This window comes from Anopheles gambiae, chromosome X (assembly GCF_943734735.2).
Source record: "Anopheles gambiae chromosome X, idAnoGambNW_F1_1, whole genome shotgun sequence".
NCBI lineage: Eukaryota > Metazoa > Arthropoda > Insecta > Diptera > Culicidae > Anopheles > Anopheles gambiae.
In genome coordinates, this window is record NC_064600.1 from 19,796,242 (window position 1) to 19,815,097 (window position 18,856).

Consider the following 18,856-nt stretch of genomic DNA (forward strand, 5'->3'; position numbering starts at 1 on the left):
TTTTAGCCTTAAAGCCTCTTCCTTTTGACACCCTTTTGGTGACACTTACCTTGATCGCACTCGTCAATGTCTTCCGAGCAGTCGATGCCCTTGTACCCGACGGCGCAAGAGCACGTGAACGAGCCGTTGATCGGGCTGGTGTCGCAGATCGCGTCCGCGTGGCACGGGTTCGACGTGCACGCATCGTCCAGATGGCACAGCAGCCCCGTCTTGCCGGGCGTGCAGCGGCAGTAGAAGCTGCCGACACCGTCGATACAGGTCGCCCCATTGAAGCAGGCCGCGTCCACACAATCGTCAATGTTGTTGCTGCAGTCGGGCCCGTTCCAGCCGTTCACGCAGATGCAGTTGTAGCTGCCGTGCGTGTTGGTGCAGGTCGCCCCGTTCTGGCAGATCGATGGCCGCAGCGCACACTCGTCCACGTCGTTCTCGCAGAACTCGCCGGTAAAGCTGGACGGGCAACTGCAGTGGTAGGCGTTGATGCCGTCCACGCATGTCCCACCGTTCTGGCACAGGTTGCCCGGGCAGTCGTCCGTGTTTTCCTCGCAGTTCTTGCCTTGAAAACCTGGTGTAGGAGAAAAAATAGATAGAGAGATTGTGTGTGTGGGCAATTAGTTAACTTGATACGTATGTGCACGCGGAAAGTGTGGGAGACAACAGCATATCCAGCATCCAACCCTATTTAAAATGAAATTATAACAACACCAAAAATAGCGTAAGAGAAATAGAACGAATGACTTGAATTGTGCCCCCAACCCAACATTGCAGATGACAAGCGACGAACCCGAAAATGTCTCTGTTCAAATGAATTTCGTAGTCGTCCAACTTTTCGCCTCTGAAATTACAGTGATACTGTGCGTGCATATTCTCGGCGTTTAAGTGTGTGTATCTGAAAGATTGTAAAGCGTATTGATGGAACCTACAATGCATGACGTGATCAAACAAACATGCAAACCCTTCCTCCTCTCACGGTGCGCGGATGACCATTAATTCGTTTGACGATTAAACACAAATAAGAAAAACAACACACAAGCACGCACGCACACACACACACACACACAACAGACCATTTTGATTTGAGCTTTGTGGTAAACGAACCGTCTTCTTGAGCGCTGCAAGCAACGGTCGCCAGCAGTCGGTGCGCCAAACTATGCACAGCTATCGCGTGCACAGGTCATTTAGCCGTAATTGTGTAACAACACAGTCCGGCGCATTGTTGGCAGACATACCTACAGTCCCGGAAAGTTTTAACGCCCCTGAAGGAAGTGTACGGCATGATACATTTGCTACATTAAAATATTATGATCACGCATACGTGCGTAGATTTTCAAGCCCGATTCGGAGGGCATTATCATGAGCAGAAAGAGGCAGCAAGCAACGGCCAGCTTGGAACCACCGACACCGTGGTTTAGCGAGGGCAAGAATCGAACAGTGGTCGAAGCATAGCAACCCGAACCAACACACGAACACATCGTCCGTAAGGACAGGGTTTTGATTGCAGCAGCAGCAGCAGCAGCATCAGCAACAAAATCTAACAACGAGAGAGAAATGTTGATGCCCGACCGGAGAGCGTGCAACGGCAACCGCGCAGGAGTGGTGTGAGCAAGCGCGGCACACAACAGAAATAGAAAGGAATAATTCATCTCGATGGGCAGCGAGCGGTGAGCTTGGAGCTCTCCGCGCAAAAGAGTCGCACCCGGCCTGTCTGCCTAGGAGAAGGTCTAGAAAGAAAGGAAAAAAACGCGAACGCGCTAGCGCACCATCGTTCCATTCAAAACGCCCCGATTCCTCCACACATAGTGCGCACATACACACGTGTGCGCATTAGGAGAGTGTGCGTTGCGGAACGGACGCAGGGAGCAGCGGGCCAACAGCATCACGGGCAGCGACAGACACACAACAGCCACAACAGCTTGTCTGCGTGGTCGCTAAGCTAAGGGAAGAACAGTTTCCCACGGTTTCATATCTTGCTTTCCGTTTCATTCCCTCTCGATTACTTCTGCCTTAACATTAATCATCGATCGCTCTCTTTTCCTCTCGCACATTGGTTGTTTTTTTTTCTTTTCTGTGCCTGTATGCTCACTCACTCATTCATTCGCTCGCTCGCTCGCTCATTCACCCTTTTTGCTCTTTCTTTCTATCTCTCTTTTTTCTCATTCTTTTTCATGTTTCTCTCCCATAAACGACATCTGATCGAAAGGAAGTAATCTTTTTTTTTCCCTGTTATATTCATTACACTGCGTTCACGCACACATTTTTCTTGCATCCCATTCATCGGTGGCTGTTCGTTCGTTCATCCGTTAGCGGGCTCATTCGCCGTTGCTTCGATTCATGGCAAAAGAAACAACAACACCAATGTTCTTTTCAGCTCTTGCACTCACACATAGCTGCCTGTTTGGTAAAATTCGAGCAGTTTAACTAACGGATGAATGCGAAGTGTGTTCATTCACTCCTGCTTCACCATTCAACAGCGATTCCATATTTTTTTTAGACACTGAGGGATTAAAGAAGCGACTGAATATTGAATGTAAGATCAGACATACCCATAACATCACACATTCCAATTCCTTTTTGTGAAAATAAAAATAGCAACATGAAGTGCAGAAAACATTGCAGGCAAAACCCAGAGCAACTTGGCGAGGAAATTGATGTTGTTATGGAAGCGGGTTTGTCGCATTACCCCTGCACTATTAATTATGTTTGCTAAAATTATGCTATCACTCCAACAATGACGTCAAAACATTAAAGTGTATACCTTAATATCGACGTTTGGTTCTATTTTGTTTTAGTATGGTCTCTGTTATGTATTGTAAACGCATCACATAGAAGCCATACTAATGCTCTGCATTTTCAGTGGGTCATTTGGCCGGACAATCTCATTCCCGGATTATTTAAAAATACCATACCAGGGTGAACAAAAAACAATAAACAAAACAGAAAACCTTGCAATTTTCAGCTGCAATGCAGTACATTGACCACACCGACAGGCGCATCTTAGAAGCAAAGCAGCTTCTCAACACAAAAGGAACAGATCTGAAGAGGACCGAAAGAATCAAAGCCGTCCCTTTGGAAATTAAACAAAACAAAAAGCCGGCAACGCATCGTCCTAGGCGGTGCTAGGACTTTTCGTTCTCGAATTTCTTCTCGTTTTTCCTGATTTTCGTTCCACACTATACGGCCATGTATGTGCAAAACAAACGCCCAAAAGTTGGTTTAGATTTAGATTTTTGAAGGAAATTTGACCCCGAAACGAAACATTTTCTTTCTCTCTCTCTCTCTTTCTCTTTCTCTCTCTCTCTCTCTCTCTCTCTTTCTCTCTCTCTCTCTCTCTTTATCTTTCTCTATTTCTCTATTTCACTCTCCATCTAGATTTGTCCATCAGCAGGTACTGCACAAAATCCTGCCGAAAAACGGGTCGAAAGTAAAAGCTTTTCTGTGGCAAGCACCTAGATGCAGATGCAGCTACAACCCAACACAAAACGATTATGCCGATGCGCCTTTATTGTTGTGTACTTTATGCCTGGTCGTCCTTCTTCCTGACGGTTGCAAACCTTTGCACCAGAGGGCAAGTATTTGTATTGCTGGTTTGCAAACTGGCAAATGTAAAGTTGCATTCAGCTTACTCTTGTTCCACCAGGCACCCGAAAGGGGTTCGTCGCTTAAGTCTTTCGTACTGAAAATGCGCCTGTGTAAATCAAGTCACCGCTGAGCGGGGCGGCCACTGCGGAACGAAAACATACCTCGAGGCTACACGTCCCGGGCTGACTGTCTGATTGCACTGCACGCAGATAGAGCGAGCGGGAGAGGCTGGGAGATCCGATGGCTCCGTGGCTGCTGGACGGAGTAATCATTGCAATTACGTATCGCTCCGATCCGGTATAAACTAAGATTGAATTTTGCGGTTCTGCACAAACTGACACATTCGTTTGGAGAAGGAGAGAGATAGAGATACAGAGTACGAGCGAGGGAACGATCCAGACAGCATACAGCATACATTAAAATGGGGAAAGAAATCACCATTCCTAAACCGCTCGAGGCGGATTTCCTTCGTTGGAAAACGACGATAAAAAAAGACGACCCGACGGAACAACGTGCGGCCATGCAAACACACAGAGACTTATACACAGGATATGGCCCCGAATGGCTCCTGGACTCGCCTTCTTTTACGCTGCTTTTAATGGCTGCACCATGACTTAAGCGCACGTTCTCCTGCGGGGCAAAACGGAACGGAGCCCACTGTGTAACCATGATAAATGGTTTGATTTTCGCATCAGCAGCGGCACCGTCAGTGCCTTTATTTTTCTTTTTCTTTTTTACGTGCCACTCGTGACACCCGAAAGGCTTTTCCCGAAATCCCGCAGACCGCCACGCCAGCTCGAAACCCGGAAGTCCCGGACATGGCGCGATGGAAAATCCTGCTCAGCGGAAAATCCTGCAATCTACCGTTTTGTTTTGTTTTTTTTTTTGTTTTTTTTTGCCGAAGGCTTTCGTGAGACACGATGCGACTGGGAGAGTTTATGGAGTCGCTAGAACAGCGCCAATCGGTCCAACAAATTCAATGTTCCCAGATCCACTTCCTGGAACTGGGGGAATAACGAGCATGAAGAGGGCGAGATTGTGCAGGCACGTGAGTCGGCGGGGGGAAAACATTGAAGCTCGCAAGAGAATCAATCAACAAGCCGGTGTACGCATTCGAACAACATCCGGCTAATCAACAGACCACAGCAGCACGCCAAAGAGTTGAGGAGCTGATCCTCATCATCTCCCCGCGCTGGTTGTCATCGTCTAATTTCCAAAACCTAGCCCCGCTCCGGAAAAGGGCCATAAAAGTGGCCGAATTTTCCAAACTCCGGCAAAGAGGAGCCATCGTTTTATTGAGGGATGGTTGTCGCTACACAGTACAGTATCTCGGAAGCGTCGCGGGAAGACCTAGGCCTAGACGACGAACCCACCACCCATGGTCTCGCTCTCACATCAGTAACTGAAAGGCCGCCCCGAAAGCAAGAAACAAAGCACTAAAGCCCAATTCCAACAGGCCTGCTCTGCGTTGGCCCCATGTTGTGGGCCTGCTGGTACGATCGCCAGACACGACACTCACACACACACAGGGGATGAGCAAACCACTGGGAACCGGGCAATTATGGACGTAGAGAAAATCTTCGACTCAATCAGTCAGTCAAGTCTTCCGTCACATCTTTCCCACCCGCTCTCAGCGCCCAGCCTTTCGCCATCGCTGGGCCTTCTGCTCGTTCGAAGTTTATGGAGATCGGAGCGTGTGGAATTGGCCACCGCGGCGGCAACCTGGGAATTGAAAGGTTGCTCCTCGTGCTCCTCCTGAAAACGCCATAGAACCCGACAACCCGAAAATGATCATCAAGGTGGTGGTGATGATGATGATGATGATGACGATGATGATAATGCTGGAAAGACGGTAGTGTTGGGGGGCAGCGCTTTCGTCTTTCGTGATTACCTCGGGGCGATCTGTTTCGATTGCCGGATTTGCGAATATTGTGCAGGGAAAACGCAACGATCTTTCGAGGAACGATGAATCGAGGTGACTCCCCTAGAGAGGAATATTTTGAATAATACATGGCGAGAGAAAGAAGGAGAGAGAGAGAGTGAAAACAAGAAAGTATGAAAAAATACATTTCGGTTCACTTCCTTCCAGGGGCAAGAGCGGTAAGAAAGAATGTTATTACAGATCGCAGGGGGGATGTGGTGTGGTACACAAAAAAGTAATAAACGAGGAATGTTAACACGCACACGCACAAATGAAATGTAAGTGTGACTGCGTGTACGTATTTGGAGAAAACATGACAAATTAAAAGGAAAAGAAATCGAGAACGACGAAAATCTAAACCTGAGCGCCCCGTGAAGATAGAACATGCGCTCTTACACACACACACATACATTTACAAAATAAAAATGTTCAGGAGAGTGCAGCGTGTGGGGGTAAACGGGGCAAAATTGACACCTTTTGTTTAAGGCATTATTTGACAGCAAGGATAAATTCCAAGGCTCAAAATGTATTTATTGAAGAGTTCAATGAACACCATGTAAGTTTTATAACCAGTACCTAACAACTAACCAAAAAAAAATAGAAAATAAGATTTAGCAGCATATTGGTATTTATAAGTCAATAAAAATACAAAAATGCTTCACATGGGGCAAAATGGGTAGATGCTTTTGACATATAGCGCTCGGTGAGGCTATGGTGTTGTATTTGTCCACACAATTATGCTAACAGATACAGCTTCTACAGATTCAATTTCGTTGATTAAAACATGTGTAAAACGTGTTCTATTTAAAAAAAAAATTTTTTGGATACATTTGAAGGGCTTTTTTGAACAGCAAAACAAAAGATAGGAAGAGAATACGTTTCACTAATCGTACGCAAAAGCTTTGACCATAACCAAAGCGCTGTTGTTGTGGCCCATACTGCCGCGCGTGTCAAAAAAGCATCTCATGAAACATCTACTTTTATTTGACACTTTTTTTCATATGTTTACGTTATTTTCCAGCTGTGTTGCAATTTTAATCCATAGAAAAATGGTGGAGGCATATAAAATAATGTAAGAATGTTTATGTTTCGTGGCAAATTCAAAGGAATAGTCATTAAACTGCTTAACATGTCCATTTTGCCCCGCTTTCCCCTATTCGTATGCATTTGCCCCCTGTTAAAGAGAAACGGTTCAACGGTTCCTTTAAAAAATATTAAGAACGGCGTCGACTGTGTATAAAAGGTAATCCGCACACAGTACAAACCGTAAGACTCACAAATAAAACAATATTATGAGTGGCCTGTTGCAACAACCATAACTTCCTCGCAAAACTAACGCCCACCGTTTCATGCTTTAATTTTTTTTTTTTTTTTTTTGGTAACGACTTGAAGAGAGCATTAAATTACATTTACTAAGTAGAGCTATTAATTAGAAAGGAGAGCAGAGAACCTGCACCAATCAGTGATTTGCTTAGTCGGGTCACAATACCACGCCACTGTTCGATCCGCTTTGTTTCTCGATCATGTTAAAGAGCGCATTTAAAACACATGACACCATCATGACCGTTTTGGTTGTTGATGACAGGCCGATGGTACGTTGATTGAAGCAACTGTTAGCAGTTCGCGGCAGCCCTTCCGGTTGATTGTTGATGATGAATGTGATCGTTTGATTGTTGATTGCTCGTCGGCCGGCAGGGGCCTCTGCAGGGTTGACACGGTGCAGCAGGATACTCGTACCTACAGAAAAGGGGAACATTCCTGCCCCAATGTACACATTGTAGCAACATTTAGCAACAACAACTTGTGCAGCGCCGCCAGAGATTCTTACACCACCACCACACGCAAGGTGCGCCCAAGTGCGAATAGTTTATCAAAACCTCAGAATCGAATGAACCGGCGGCAAACGAAAAGAATGCACTGACTTGCTCATTCACTAGGAATGATGGATGGATGGTTTTCAATCGGTGGGGAGATGCCGCCAAGATGTTTGCCGCAATCACTGCCCGGCCCGATCGGTACTGCAACATTTTAACACAACCGTCACACACATACAACACTCTGGAAAAGGGTGTGAGGTGGGAAAGTGCGCAATTTAATTCGATTTCCATTTCATCAACCACCCCCCCCCCCCCCCCGCGCCAAACCCTTCCGCGGGCACCTTTTGCGGATCGAGTGCAACATACAACAACAAAAAAAGCAATCAAGACACCGCCCAATCCCCAACTGCACTCTCCTTTAGTTCCCCATTTCTTCTCGACCGTTTCATTACAAAAAACACAACCGATTGCAAAACGGGGTTGGAGAAAAAGGCACAAAATATACAAAAGAGCCGGGTGCCGTGCAGAAGAGGGGAAAAAATGGAACCGCAACCACAATCACGCTCTTATACTTCAATTCCCTTCCGCCCTACCCCTTTCTACACCACACACACATGTGCGCGCGGGCAGAGATAATGGATGATCGGGACAGTGGGGGAGCAGGGGGGCAACAATGTAGGGCGTGAAGGTGACGACGATCGATGTGAGAACGGTTCCAGCCGCGCTTTGATAATTGCAATTTGAATGCAAGCACGAGCAATACGGCGAGGGGTGGAGAGGAAAATAGAGCATTACGAGTGGGGGTGGGGGGGGATGTTGTGTGTTGCCGGCGCAACAACAATGAGGATGCGCATTTATGATTTATGTCGGCAAATCGGCCCCGCTGCCGCATTAATGCCCATGTGTGTGTGTGTGTGGGTTCGCTTTCTGTTGTGTTGTGCCGTTGTGTTGCTCCTTTCTCCTGCCCTCGCCCCAGAAGGCAAATCGGTTTGGAAAAAACTTCCCATCCGGCGATGGTTATTAATCCTGCAACGTGTTTCCCACTATACACACACACACACTTACCGGGTGGACATTTGCATTCGTAGGAGTACTTTGTCGATTGCTTGCAGGTGCCGCCGTTCTGGCAGGGCGAAGGTGAGCAGGGAATGTAACCCGACTCACAATTCTTGCCCGTGTAGCCCGGTTCACACATGCACCTGAAAGATACAAAGAGAGAGAGAGAGAGGGGAGAAAGAATGATTAGGCGTTGGATTAATAGATTAAAAATAAATATAAAAAGGGGCAAAATGGACCACAGCATTGGACTTATGGTTTTGGTTTAAGCTGTTGCATCCAGGTAGAATTGTGAGAGTAGAGATTTTTATCTATTTTAAAGCGAATATACAGGATTTTTCAATTCAGTTTAGACTTATCTGTTGATAATATTTAATTCCATGCGCCCATTTGATTTCATGAATGCACAATCCAAATCAAAGGCACTTAGGGGAACTGGGGGTAGTTTCGACACCTTTCGAAGGTTTTCCTCTGATTGCAATACTTTTGCTAATGTAAACTTACTAGTAGACATCGAAAAAGCTTTTTTGGTGTATTATGTACCATCAAAAAAAAAAAAAGTACCATCTTACGAGAAACTACGGTTACTGGATTGATTTTGATAACATTTTAATAAAAATAAAAAAGTGTGTTTTTTTGTTGCGTCACGACTGCAGTGCGGGTAAGTTCGACACCATGATGGGGTAAAATCGACACCTCGGGGGTGATTTCGACACATTGGTTTTAGCTTTTAAAATAACAAACTCTGATGGCCTATAGTTTTCATTGAAGTTCAACAAAGTATTTCGTACCAATTTTAATGAAAAATTAACACAAAACATTATTGAAATATACGAAAAAAATGAAGTTACAAGCAAGAACAAAAATTTCATTACAAATAGCATCGGACCAGACTCCATATAGTAGAAGCTGCGGCGATAGCATCTTGTTTACGGAATAATTGGTTAAGATTCCTTTAAAACAGGGGTCTCCAAACTACGGCCCGCGGGCCGCATGCGGCCCTCAAGAGCTTATAATGCGGCCTACGATGACTTTGCCAGAGTTAATATAAGTATTACGTAATTATGACTTTTTCAAATAGAATTGTATTTTTTACTTTTCTTAGACAAAAATCAAGCTTTGGTAACTAGAAGCTGTACAAGTAACGTTAGTATTTTGTTATAAAAACGAGATTTAAACGTTCAATCATCATTTAAAGGTAGCGTCAAATGGCCCTCAACATAGTTATTTTTGAACCAATGCGGCCCGAGAGATGAAAAGTTTGGAGGCCCCTGGTTTAAAAAATAATCTGGCCGCCATCTTCCAGTAATCTTTTTCATTTTTTTTTTTTTTGGCTCAACAACCGATGTCGGTTCTAGGCCTGCCTGTACCCACTTGTGGGCTTGGCTTTCAGTGACTAATTGATTCCCCCCCATAGCAGGATAGTCAGTCCTACGTATGGCGGCGCGGTCTATTTGGGGATTGAACCCATGACGGGCATGTTGTTAAGTCGTACGAGTTGACGACTGTACTACGAGACCGGCTCCATTCATTTTTTTTTATAACATCGAAAAGTGTTCAATTTTTCTTAGCCAACTCGAAAGCCAAAAGACGAACATCGGTCAATGTGATTCCAAACAAGCGACTATTTTTTTCTTCAGTTAATTCCATAATTCCATAATTATAACTTCCTAGGTTTGTTGACATCTTGAATTTTAAAGCTTCTACGGTATTTTTAATTGCGTGTTTGTTCAGTTTGATTATTACGTTTGTCGTACATCGTTAAGGAACATCTGTATAAAATACAGGCATTTTCAAATTACGATATAAAAAAAGTTAACATGCTACAAATAAGCATTACACTACTACCAAGTGGGGTGTCGAATTTACCCCCATTGGTCGCACAAGTTTTAGTGACATTTTATATTATATAGTTTAATATAAAAATTACGCCCTGTGATACAGAACTAATCAATAGTATTTATAAAACAATTCTATTAACACGGTGCGAGACCGTGAGCGGTTTCGGACACTCCTGAGGCAGGCCAAGACCGCAAAGCGATTGTAGTGCCGGATAAGTAAGTAAGTACTATTAACACGGAAACTATAATTTTGTTGAAATAACGCCACAATTCCTTAAGTCCCAGAAGTAAAAACTTACATCGACTGTCAATCAGAACCACCATGTGTTTATTTTGTTGTTTTTTTGACAATTGACAGGTTTCTGATCAGTGAAATGTGACTCAAATATTCGAAACAGTTGACATAAATAATATGTATAAGTTTTTTGTCTTCAAAAAGTTCTATAAATACAAAAACGGCAAGGTGTCGAACTTACCCGCAGTGTCGAACCAACCCCGACTTCCCCTAACGGCTGAATTGAAACATGCAGTAGTGAACCCACAGGCATAACCTAACCATAAGCTGGATTGAGGTAGTGGTTGGAGAATCGCCGCAAGTGATTTTGCCGCATGCGGCAAGAAATTAGTTTTCTCAATTTTATAACAATTGAAGGTATTATTATACAACATTATTGTTTCATTAAAAAGATAATCATTATTCAATATGATTTTAACCATTTGACATCTGAAATAATATCGCACACGGCGATGCGGCAATATTAAATGATATTGATTTTGCTGCATCGCTGCATGCGATAGATTCGCATTTTTTTCGAGACGGTGAAAATTACATCGTTTTGAAGAAAAAAATTATTTTGCTAATTTAGATTAGAATTCAATCATTAGAAGTCATAATAAACGCGTGAATATGCCAATAATGCGGGTGAACATTTCACCCCACCTAACCATTTTGCCCCACGTTCCCCCCTACACTGAGCACGGGTTATTTTAGCGCATCACACAGCACATGCAGCTTTGAGCAGATAACATATCACTATCCCCTCTCCCACACACACACACACACACACACAGTGAACTTATCCCTTCCAGCGTTGCTCCCGCGCATGGCTGGCAGCGATAGAATCTCACACAGCCTTAAGCAAAGGGCCAAGAAGCCAAGGGGCCATCGACAGATCGACACGAAATTTTATCACGTCCAGCAATGTTGCCACATGAAAAGACACACGCACAGGCACATCAAATGTCCACACAATTCACATTCTGCGCGCGCGGAGGGGTACTTAAGAGCAGGGCGTTGGGAGTGCACAAAAGAGGGGACTATGCTCCACCAAAAGTGGACAAAACGGAAGCGCTAAAAGGAAACTTGCTCCCAGGGCAGAAAGGACGAAACGGCCGCCGCTCGTTTGCCCTTTTTTGGGGCTTGCTAAGGTACCAGTGGTGTTCGCGCGCGCACTCCATGAAAGGGTTTTGTGCTGGTTGCTGGAAAAATGCACTGCAAAATGGTGGCTCCCGGGGCGTGCGCGTGCACCACACGCGATTTTCTCTTTGCGTTGTCACCGGCCGGAGGAGAGCCGGAAGGGGGTGTCAAATGAAGAAACGGGGCAGACGGGCAAGGGTTTGACCATTGCTGGACACAGTAAGCTGGACACACGACGGCCGCAAATGGTCGGTTTTAGAGAGGTATGCGCGCCCGGTTGCATGTATGGTGGATTCTTTAGCATTTCGTTTTGCTTTTGTTTGTTTGTTTGTTTGTTGGTCTTCTTTTTCTGCCTGTATATTTATATATATATTCCCTTCGCTTGCGCATTTTCGCTTCTCTCTGTCGCGTTCGCTGCTGTTAGACGCATTTGTTCCCATTTTTGGAACGATCCGAACAGGATCGAACTGGGACGAAGGAAAGGGGGGAGGGAGAATGGCAAGAAAAATAGCAAGCGTTCGCGATAGCCGCTTGCCGTACGAAAGACTGCAGGCGACGAAGCGACGAAACCCTTTTAGTAAGCATACAAGGGGGGCGAATCGGCTGCAAACCTCTGGCAGACATTGCGCCCTATCCCTGCCTCCCTCTCGTCATCTTCCCAAGCTGGCCAGTAGTTGACAGAATTAATCAGTGGACGGCTGAATTAGGAAACTTGTGATACGCAACCCGCGCAACCGCGTGCGATGGGAAATGATGCGCAGCGCAACAGAGAAAGCTTATGGATGGGGAGGAATGGTACGGCTGGGTGGAAAACATCACTCCTGCACTCCCAAGTTCTTAGACCTGTGGGGCAAAAAGTCCAGCAAACAATTCATAACATTCGGCTTCGTTTTGAAAATGAGAATTTTCACTTACAAATTGCACTGTGTGTGTTCGGCTGTACACATTCCTCCTTTAGGGCTGTTTTACTTTTTCTTTGTTATTGTTTTTGTGTTTTTTTTTTTTTTGCAGTACGATTTTTTTGCAATCCACACGATTTAATTTTTCAACGGTTATTAACAGAAGAGGAAGAAGGAGGGCTATAAACAATACCATCCCAGCTAGCTATTGGTTTTCATTTTATTTCTCTTTGAATGGGAGGAAAAAACTCCCTTTGCAAGCAAAACCTCACAGTTGGTGCGTATTCAAACAGTTTTCGTTCACTTTTTTGTTCCTCAATAAGTTGCCGAAAATAGCGTCCAAGTTGCTACATTTTAGCCCCCCTCATCTCTCCTTAAAAAGCACCCCGTCATCAGAAACAAAACACTACGGCAGGGTGCTTGCGATACACTTTTTTTTTTGTTGGTAACCTAGAGTCGCTTCAAGGAAATTGTATTTTTTTTATAAAAATAAATAATTTTACCAATTGCTTTAGGAAAAAATAGCTTTCCCTGCGTTTAAGCTTTGGGAAAAGTTCTGAAGAATGTTTTCACCTGCGTCCGAAAAACATTCACCAAGGACGACGGAGTCCGCAAAAGCTAGAAACTCATTTTTTGGAGAGAGAAAAAAAAACAAAAGAAAAAATCATTTCTTTCGGGACTGGGAAAAACGTCAGGCCGCGCTCATTCGTTACAAATACCAACGAAAAAAAAATCTTTAATGAAAACTGTTTACAGCGAGAAAAGCGCACACACCGACACAATTGAGGGTGCCGTAATCTTTTGCTCGTTTTTACTTTTTTAAAACATTCACGCAAACAATTTTGATGCAACCTGAAACCGTCCTGAATCCCCCACTTCCCCCATGTGTCAACATTTGGCGGCCCAGGAAAAGAAGGTGCCATCGTATGCGGAGGCGTTTTTGTTTTGTTTTGTGCCCTCGTCCCTCAAAAGCAGTGGCGGGTTTTTGAGGTTAAGTGCTTCTGGAGGAGGAGGTTCGCTAGTGCACGGGACTGCCATGAACGATCGTTCTGATTGTGGTTCGGGTTTGTATTGATATTTGTGTTCGATTTTCATTTTATTTTATAAGCAAAGGAAAATTGGAGACTTACAAGAATGGTTTGATTTTTTAGACGAACAATGGGAGCAGCCAAAAACTGAAACTGTACATATTGGTAAGATGCCGCACAAAGTAGTATATTGGAGGCCACATTCTGGGGCTGTTTTCGTCACACAAAAGAATTATGCGTTAGATATGGCGAGGTTATGTTTGTCTATTTTCACCTGAAGCGTTACCAGCGCTACAACACTTTCTTAAACTAACCGTTTCTGTCTATTTCTCGCTCCGTTTCTGTGTGTATGTGTGTATGTGTGTTATTGTTTTACCAGACAGTTCAGAACCGCCTAGCCACGATAACACTTTTTTCCTCCACATTGTTACGTCGACAAACAGTCATATTTGCTAAACATTTACAGCCAACGTCGCGCTATCTGCGGAAAACATCAGACAGCCCTCCGGTTTTCCGGAACGTCCCCCTAAACGAAACCAGTGCGCTCTGCTGGGGCTACAAGAAGCGATCGCACCATATCCGCCATGCCGGTGCAGATCTTGCGGCGGTGAAAATTTGTACACCGATTTGTACCGAGCCGTGGCGGCTGCCGATGCGACATATTTTGTATTAGGGCCGTTTTAGGCAAGCGCGAGCTACCGAGTGGCAGGACCCCGATATGGCGCGGGGCTGATTAATTCGCTTCCCTTCGGTGGACAAATCAGCAGCGACTTTTCTCACGGCCAGAAAAGCGCAACCGTACCGCCACAATCAGAGCACCCCCTGCGAGGCATCGAAGCACTCCAGAAACGCTCCCGCTGCACGTGTTGCACTGGTTGACTTCTTGCGAAAAGCGCAAAACGGTATGCAGCAGGTTTGTGAGTGGGTTTGGGCTAAAAAAACCACACACACACAGCACAAAACTACAGCCTCCATAACGCTGAGGTACTGTCTACACACACTCATTTGGTCATACAAAAAAAAACATCGTCTCCTGTGCACCGGCGAGACAGATTTCAACCACTTTCTGCTCGACACGATTGCTAATTGCACGCTATAATTTCGAACCGCTCCACCGGACACTGTTTGCACCCGGAGCGCCTGGGCGAAGGATGTCAGCCAGCTAACCGGTGGCGGAATTTGCGCACAGATTGAAAAGTAAATTGCAGGGTTTCGGAAGCTGCAATCAGGGGCTGCCCGGTGCTCCCTGTACTGGGTGGAGAAGCACGAGGCGCTACTGGTGCCTGCAACGCCTCAAGGTCCTGATGCGAAGAGGTGTTTTGCTGTGTTTTTTTTTTTTAAGTTTCTACTCCTAGATCGGGTTTTGTTGGTTCGAGAGTACTCGACAGATCTTTCGTCGAATGGTGCTTGCCGTCCACGAAACTTAGGATCCACCATTTGGGCCCGGATGACGTGAAAGCGTCATCGTCATGGCGTGTTGTTGTATTTTTCTTTATTTTTCAGTCGACTAGCGAAGAGCTACACACTTCACTTGATTGACAACTTCCCAAAACCACGCTGGGAACGGTTTCGGGCAGGAAGAAAGCTAATAAAACACCGCAGCCCGCTCTGTAAGCTGCTTGGCTAGGGCACGAGGAGATGGAAGCGAAATAAAAACACACACACAAGAGTTCGAGAGGGCATATCCCAGCCTAAAACCGAATGTGGGATGACTTGAACGACTCCATGCTCGGCCCCGTGCGCGCTAAAGTCTCTTTTTGTTTTGTCCCGGGACGCCCGGTACGAGGGGATAATGTGTTATGGAGATCGTCATCACCATCATCATCATCATCATCATCATCGGGGAATCATCACCTTTCACCGTGATTTTGTTGCGCACAGAGACGATGACTTGCCGTCAACCGGAGTCCTCCTTTGAGATGCTCCGGTAAGAGCCACCGATCATGCTCGCGCTCTTTCTACCTTCATGATCGCATTGCGAGCGTCTCGTGAAGCGTTCACTGTGCGTCGGACGTGCTCGTAACACGCACGCACACACACACACACACACACAGGGTGGAAGGAATGGATGCTGGCGACGGTAATTCATTCCCAAACTGAGCAGATCGAAGAGCAACGATCGAACGAGAGTAGCACACCACAACCACTTCTCGGGTACGCTACCAATTGGCTGGAGCAGCGGCAGCTGTCTTAGCACCCGAACGAACGCTGGAAGGCATGGGGGAATGGGCGAGTGGGGTAGTGGTCAATGAACTGGAGTTATGAATCTGCCTGCCTGCCCAAAACAACAAGCTCATTGCTGGAGCGGTCTCGCGCAGCGGGTCGGGTATGTATGAGATAGCAATTCGGGCAATTCTTGGGTCTACGAACGGATATTACCTTGAGGTACGTGTCTCATCATCGCTCGTTGGCAATCAACGACAACACCAACAACCAAATCCCCCATATTTTTACAACCTGTGAGCGACATATTACAATAGTGCGCACTCCCAAGGCGCTACACACACTGCTACTACACACTCACACACAAATAATAAAAAAAGAAGCAATCCATCTAAATTAGCGCACCCTGACTGACGAATTCAGCGAAGGCCATTCCATTTCCCATCCCACCAATGGCTTTATGGTTTCTCTCTTATTAAAAAGAAAAATATTTATTGTACACACAGTTTGGGATTAGCTGCGCCACGAACTGGAGTGATAATATGGCGCACCGCGCCGAAAAGTGGAGCGAGCTCGCGCTGCACCAATAAAACATGATATAAACAAAACTATAAGGCAATCAAATGGGCGAAGAATGCCGTTCTGCTGTAAAAATAAAAGGAGCAAATCATAAAAACAAGCCTTTTACATCCCAACCTGTGGAAAAAACGGGCTTGCGCCCCCTAGCGGCAGAGACAATGCGCGGGCAGATACTTCTCGGCAAGCAGTAGCGGTGCTAATAGCACCGGACCACTGCTTTTACGAGTGGGATAAACATTATATCACAATCGAGAAGGAGATCAAGAGAGAGAGAGACAGAGTGAAAGAGAGAAAATTGCCTTCCTTTTGCTTCTGCACTTGGACGGCGCTTCAGGGGGGGACCCACAGTTATCTTCGTTGGCACCTGTAGTTGTTCATGGGGGCAAATTCAGAGAGCGCTACCGAAGCATCCATAACCCAAGATGCAAAGTCAGCCACCTCCAGGGGAACCAATTGGAGATGCGGAAACCCACACACATACAAACACAAACGCTAGTTTCTAGTCAGTTCAACGATCCGCGATTGATTCTTCGGGTATTAGGAAGAAGAATCTCAACGTTCCAGAGAAGGAGGAACCTATCGCTTCCATACATATACATCCATTCCGGAGCAACGCCACGCAAACCTCCCCGGCAACCATCTGGCGTGCGCGCACTGTGTTGCCGAGATTCCGAATTCACCCGGCTAATTAAACTCCGGTTGCGAAAGCGAAGCCGAAACAACAAATTAGGCTGCGGATAATAGTGCTCGATTCGAGCAACAGCATTGGAGGGACGAGCACATTTGCCCGGGTAGTACACAACTGGTTTGGCAAGCCTAAGGGGGCGCAATACTCACTGGTACGATCCGTGCGTGTTGACGCACTTGCCGTTGTTCTCGCACGGATTCTTCAGACACTCGTCGATGTCGTCTGCACAGTACATGCCGCGGAAGCCTTTCGGGCAGATGCACTTGACGTGCCCATTCGGTGACAGCGTGCAGGTACCACCGTTCCGGCACGGGGACGAAGCGCACAGATTCTGCTTGTCACAGTGTTTGCCTGTGTGGAAATGGAAATTTGGAAACAATCAATACGGATCGATCACATTGGCTACACACCAACCATCCCACTCCTCACACTCACCCGAATAGCCGGTCGCGCAGATGCAGGTGTAGTCGTCGAGCGTTTTCAGCTTGCAGTTGCCACCGTTGTTGCACGGCGAGGAGTCGCACGCATTCTTCACCGGTATCTCGCACAGGCTCGCGGTGTACCCGATCGGGCACCGGCACGAGAACGACGGCACTCCGTCCCGGAAGGTCGTCTCGCAGATGCCACCGTTCTGGCACCGGGGACCGGCAGCCGTGTGACACGGGTTCGGGAAGTCGCAAAAATCTCCAGTATAGCGTGACGTACAGCTAGAAAGAGGGAAAGGAAACGTTACAAGTTAGTAGCTGTTACATAAAATATAAAAAGTAAATTTAAAAAATATATATGAGCACCCTTAATTACTATCCCACCACAGGCGCCACTGGACGAACGAGACGGAAAGATATAAACATATCTCCGGGTGAAAGAAGATAATCCCACGAAAACTGGCGATTGCGGACGACCACACACATCGGTTGCAACCGGGTGCGCACACACGCATCGGGGTAGGGTTCCTTTAAACGATTTTGTGGAACACTTCGCCACCGCTGACGCTATGACGCGGGACTTTCCGGAGGTGCAGGCGCACCACGATGCCGGGAAAGAATTGGCTTTCTCTCGTTCCGATGTGATTTTATCATGCGATGATTACTCAAAATCCGGAATTCTCACAGCTCCAATACATTGGGAGCTATGACAATTCCCCAAACATTAACAACTCCGCAAAGTGTCCCAACATTCCAATGTCTATGAGCGTTCTATTGCGCTGTCACCAGTATTGGCAATGGGAAATGTAATTAAATGTATTTAACCTGCACAACGATCGTGTCCAGTAGCGAGCCATCTTTAAGCTATTTCCGCCATCACCTTCAGACTGTTACGTTTTTTTTTCTCTCGCTCTTTCTCTCTCTCTATCTGTGTCATCTGGTGGCTCGGCATTAACTGGTAAAACCAAGTGGACGAATTTCGGACAGGTCCCAGGGTCCACAATGACACATGCAACACGTACAGCGCGCGAGTGAAAGTTATGCCGCAGTGCATAGGTTTAGTTCATCTCACGCCACACGGACTCTAAGCGCAGTCGTTCAGGACCAATTTGAAATTAGCAAATCGCAGCGAACCGAAAGCTGAAGAATAGTAGCGCGCGCCAGCCGAACACAGAGACCAATTACACGTGAGCAAGTAATCTTTCCTTTTACACACACACACACACATACACACATACACAGTCAGAGGATAACCGTGGGAGTTGCCTGTGGTCGCGTGAGAACTTAACCGCAACCGGTTTAATAAATTGCATAGCTCTTGGTTTTACCCCAACGCCGAAACGGTCCCCATGAGAAGATTTCTCAAGATGTCTGGAAGAACACGAGATTCAATCTCAGACCTCAGACTTTCTAGGGTTCTTCTCCCAAAGGTGTTCTAATCGAAGC

The 18,856-nt window shown here is 46.1% G+C and overlaps 1 protein-coding gene across 4 annotated transcripts in view; it reads right to left on the reverse strand.

Moving 5' to 3' along the window:
- The window catches only part of LOC1270506 (neurogenic locus Notch protein), a 75,392-nt gene that overhangs the window by 14,113 nt on the left and 42,423 nt on the right, over positions 1–18,856 (reverse strand). For all 4 annotated transcript variants that reach the window (XM_061662980.1, XM_061662974.1, XM_061662989.1 and 1 more), the window contains exons 4-7: positions 17,421–17,692; positions 17,135–17,336; positions 8,380–8,513; positions 50–562 (exon numbers count right to left, since the gene is read on the reverse strand). In XM_061662980.1, coding sequence (XP_061518964.1) covers positions 50–562; positions 8,380–8,513; positions 17,135–17,336; positions 17,421–17,692 — 1,121 coding nt within the window. The remainder of the gene's footprint in view (positions 1–49; positions 563–8,379; positions 8,514–17,134; positions 17,337–17,420; positions 17,693–18,856) is intronic.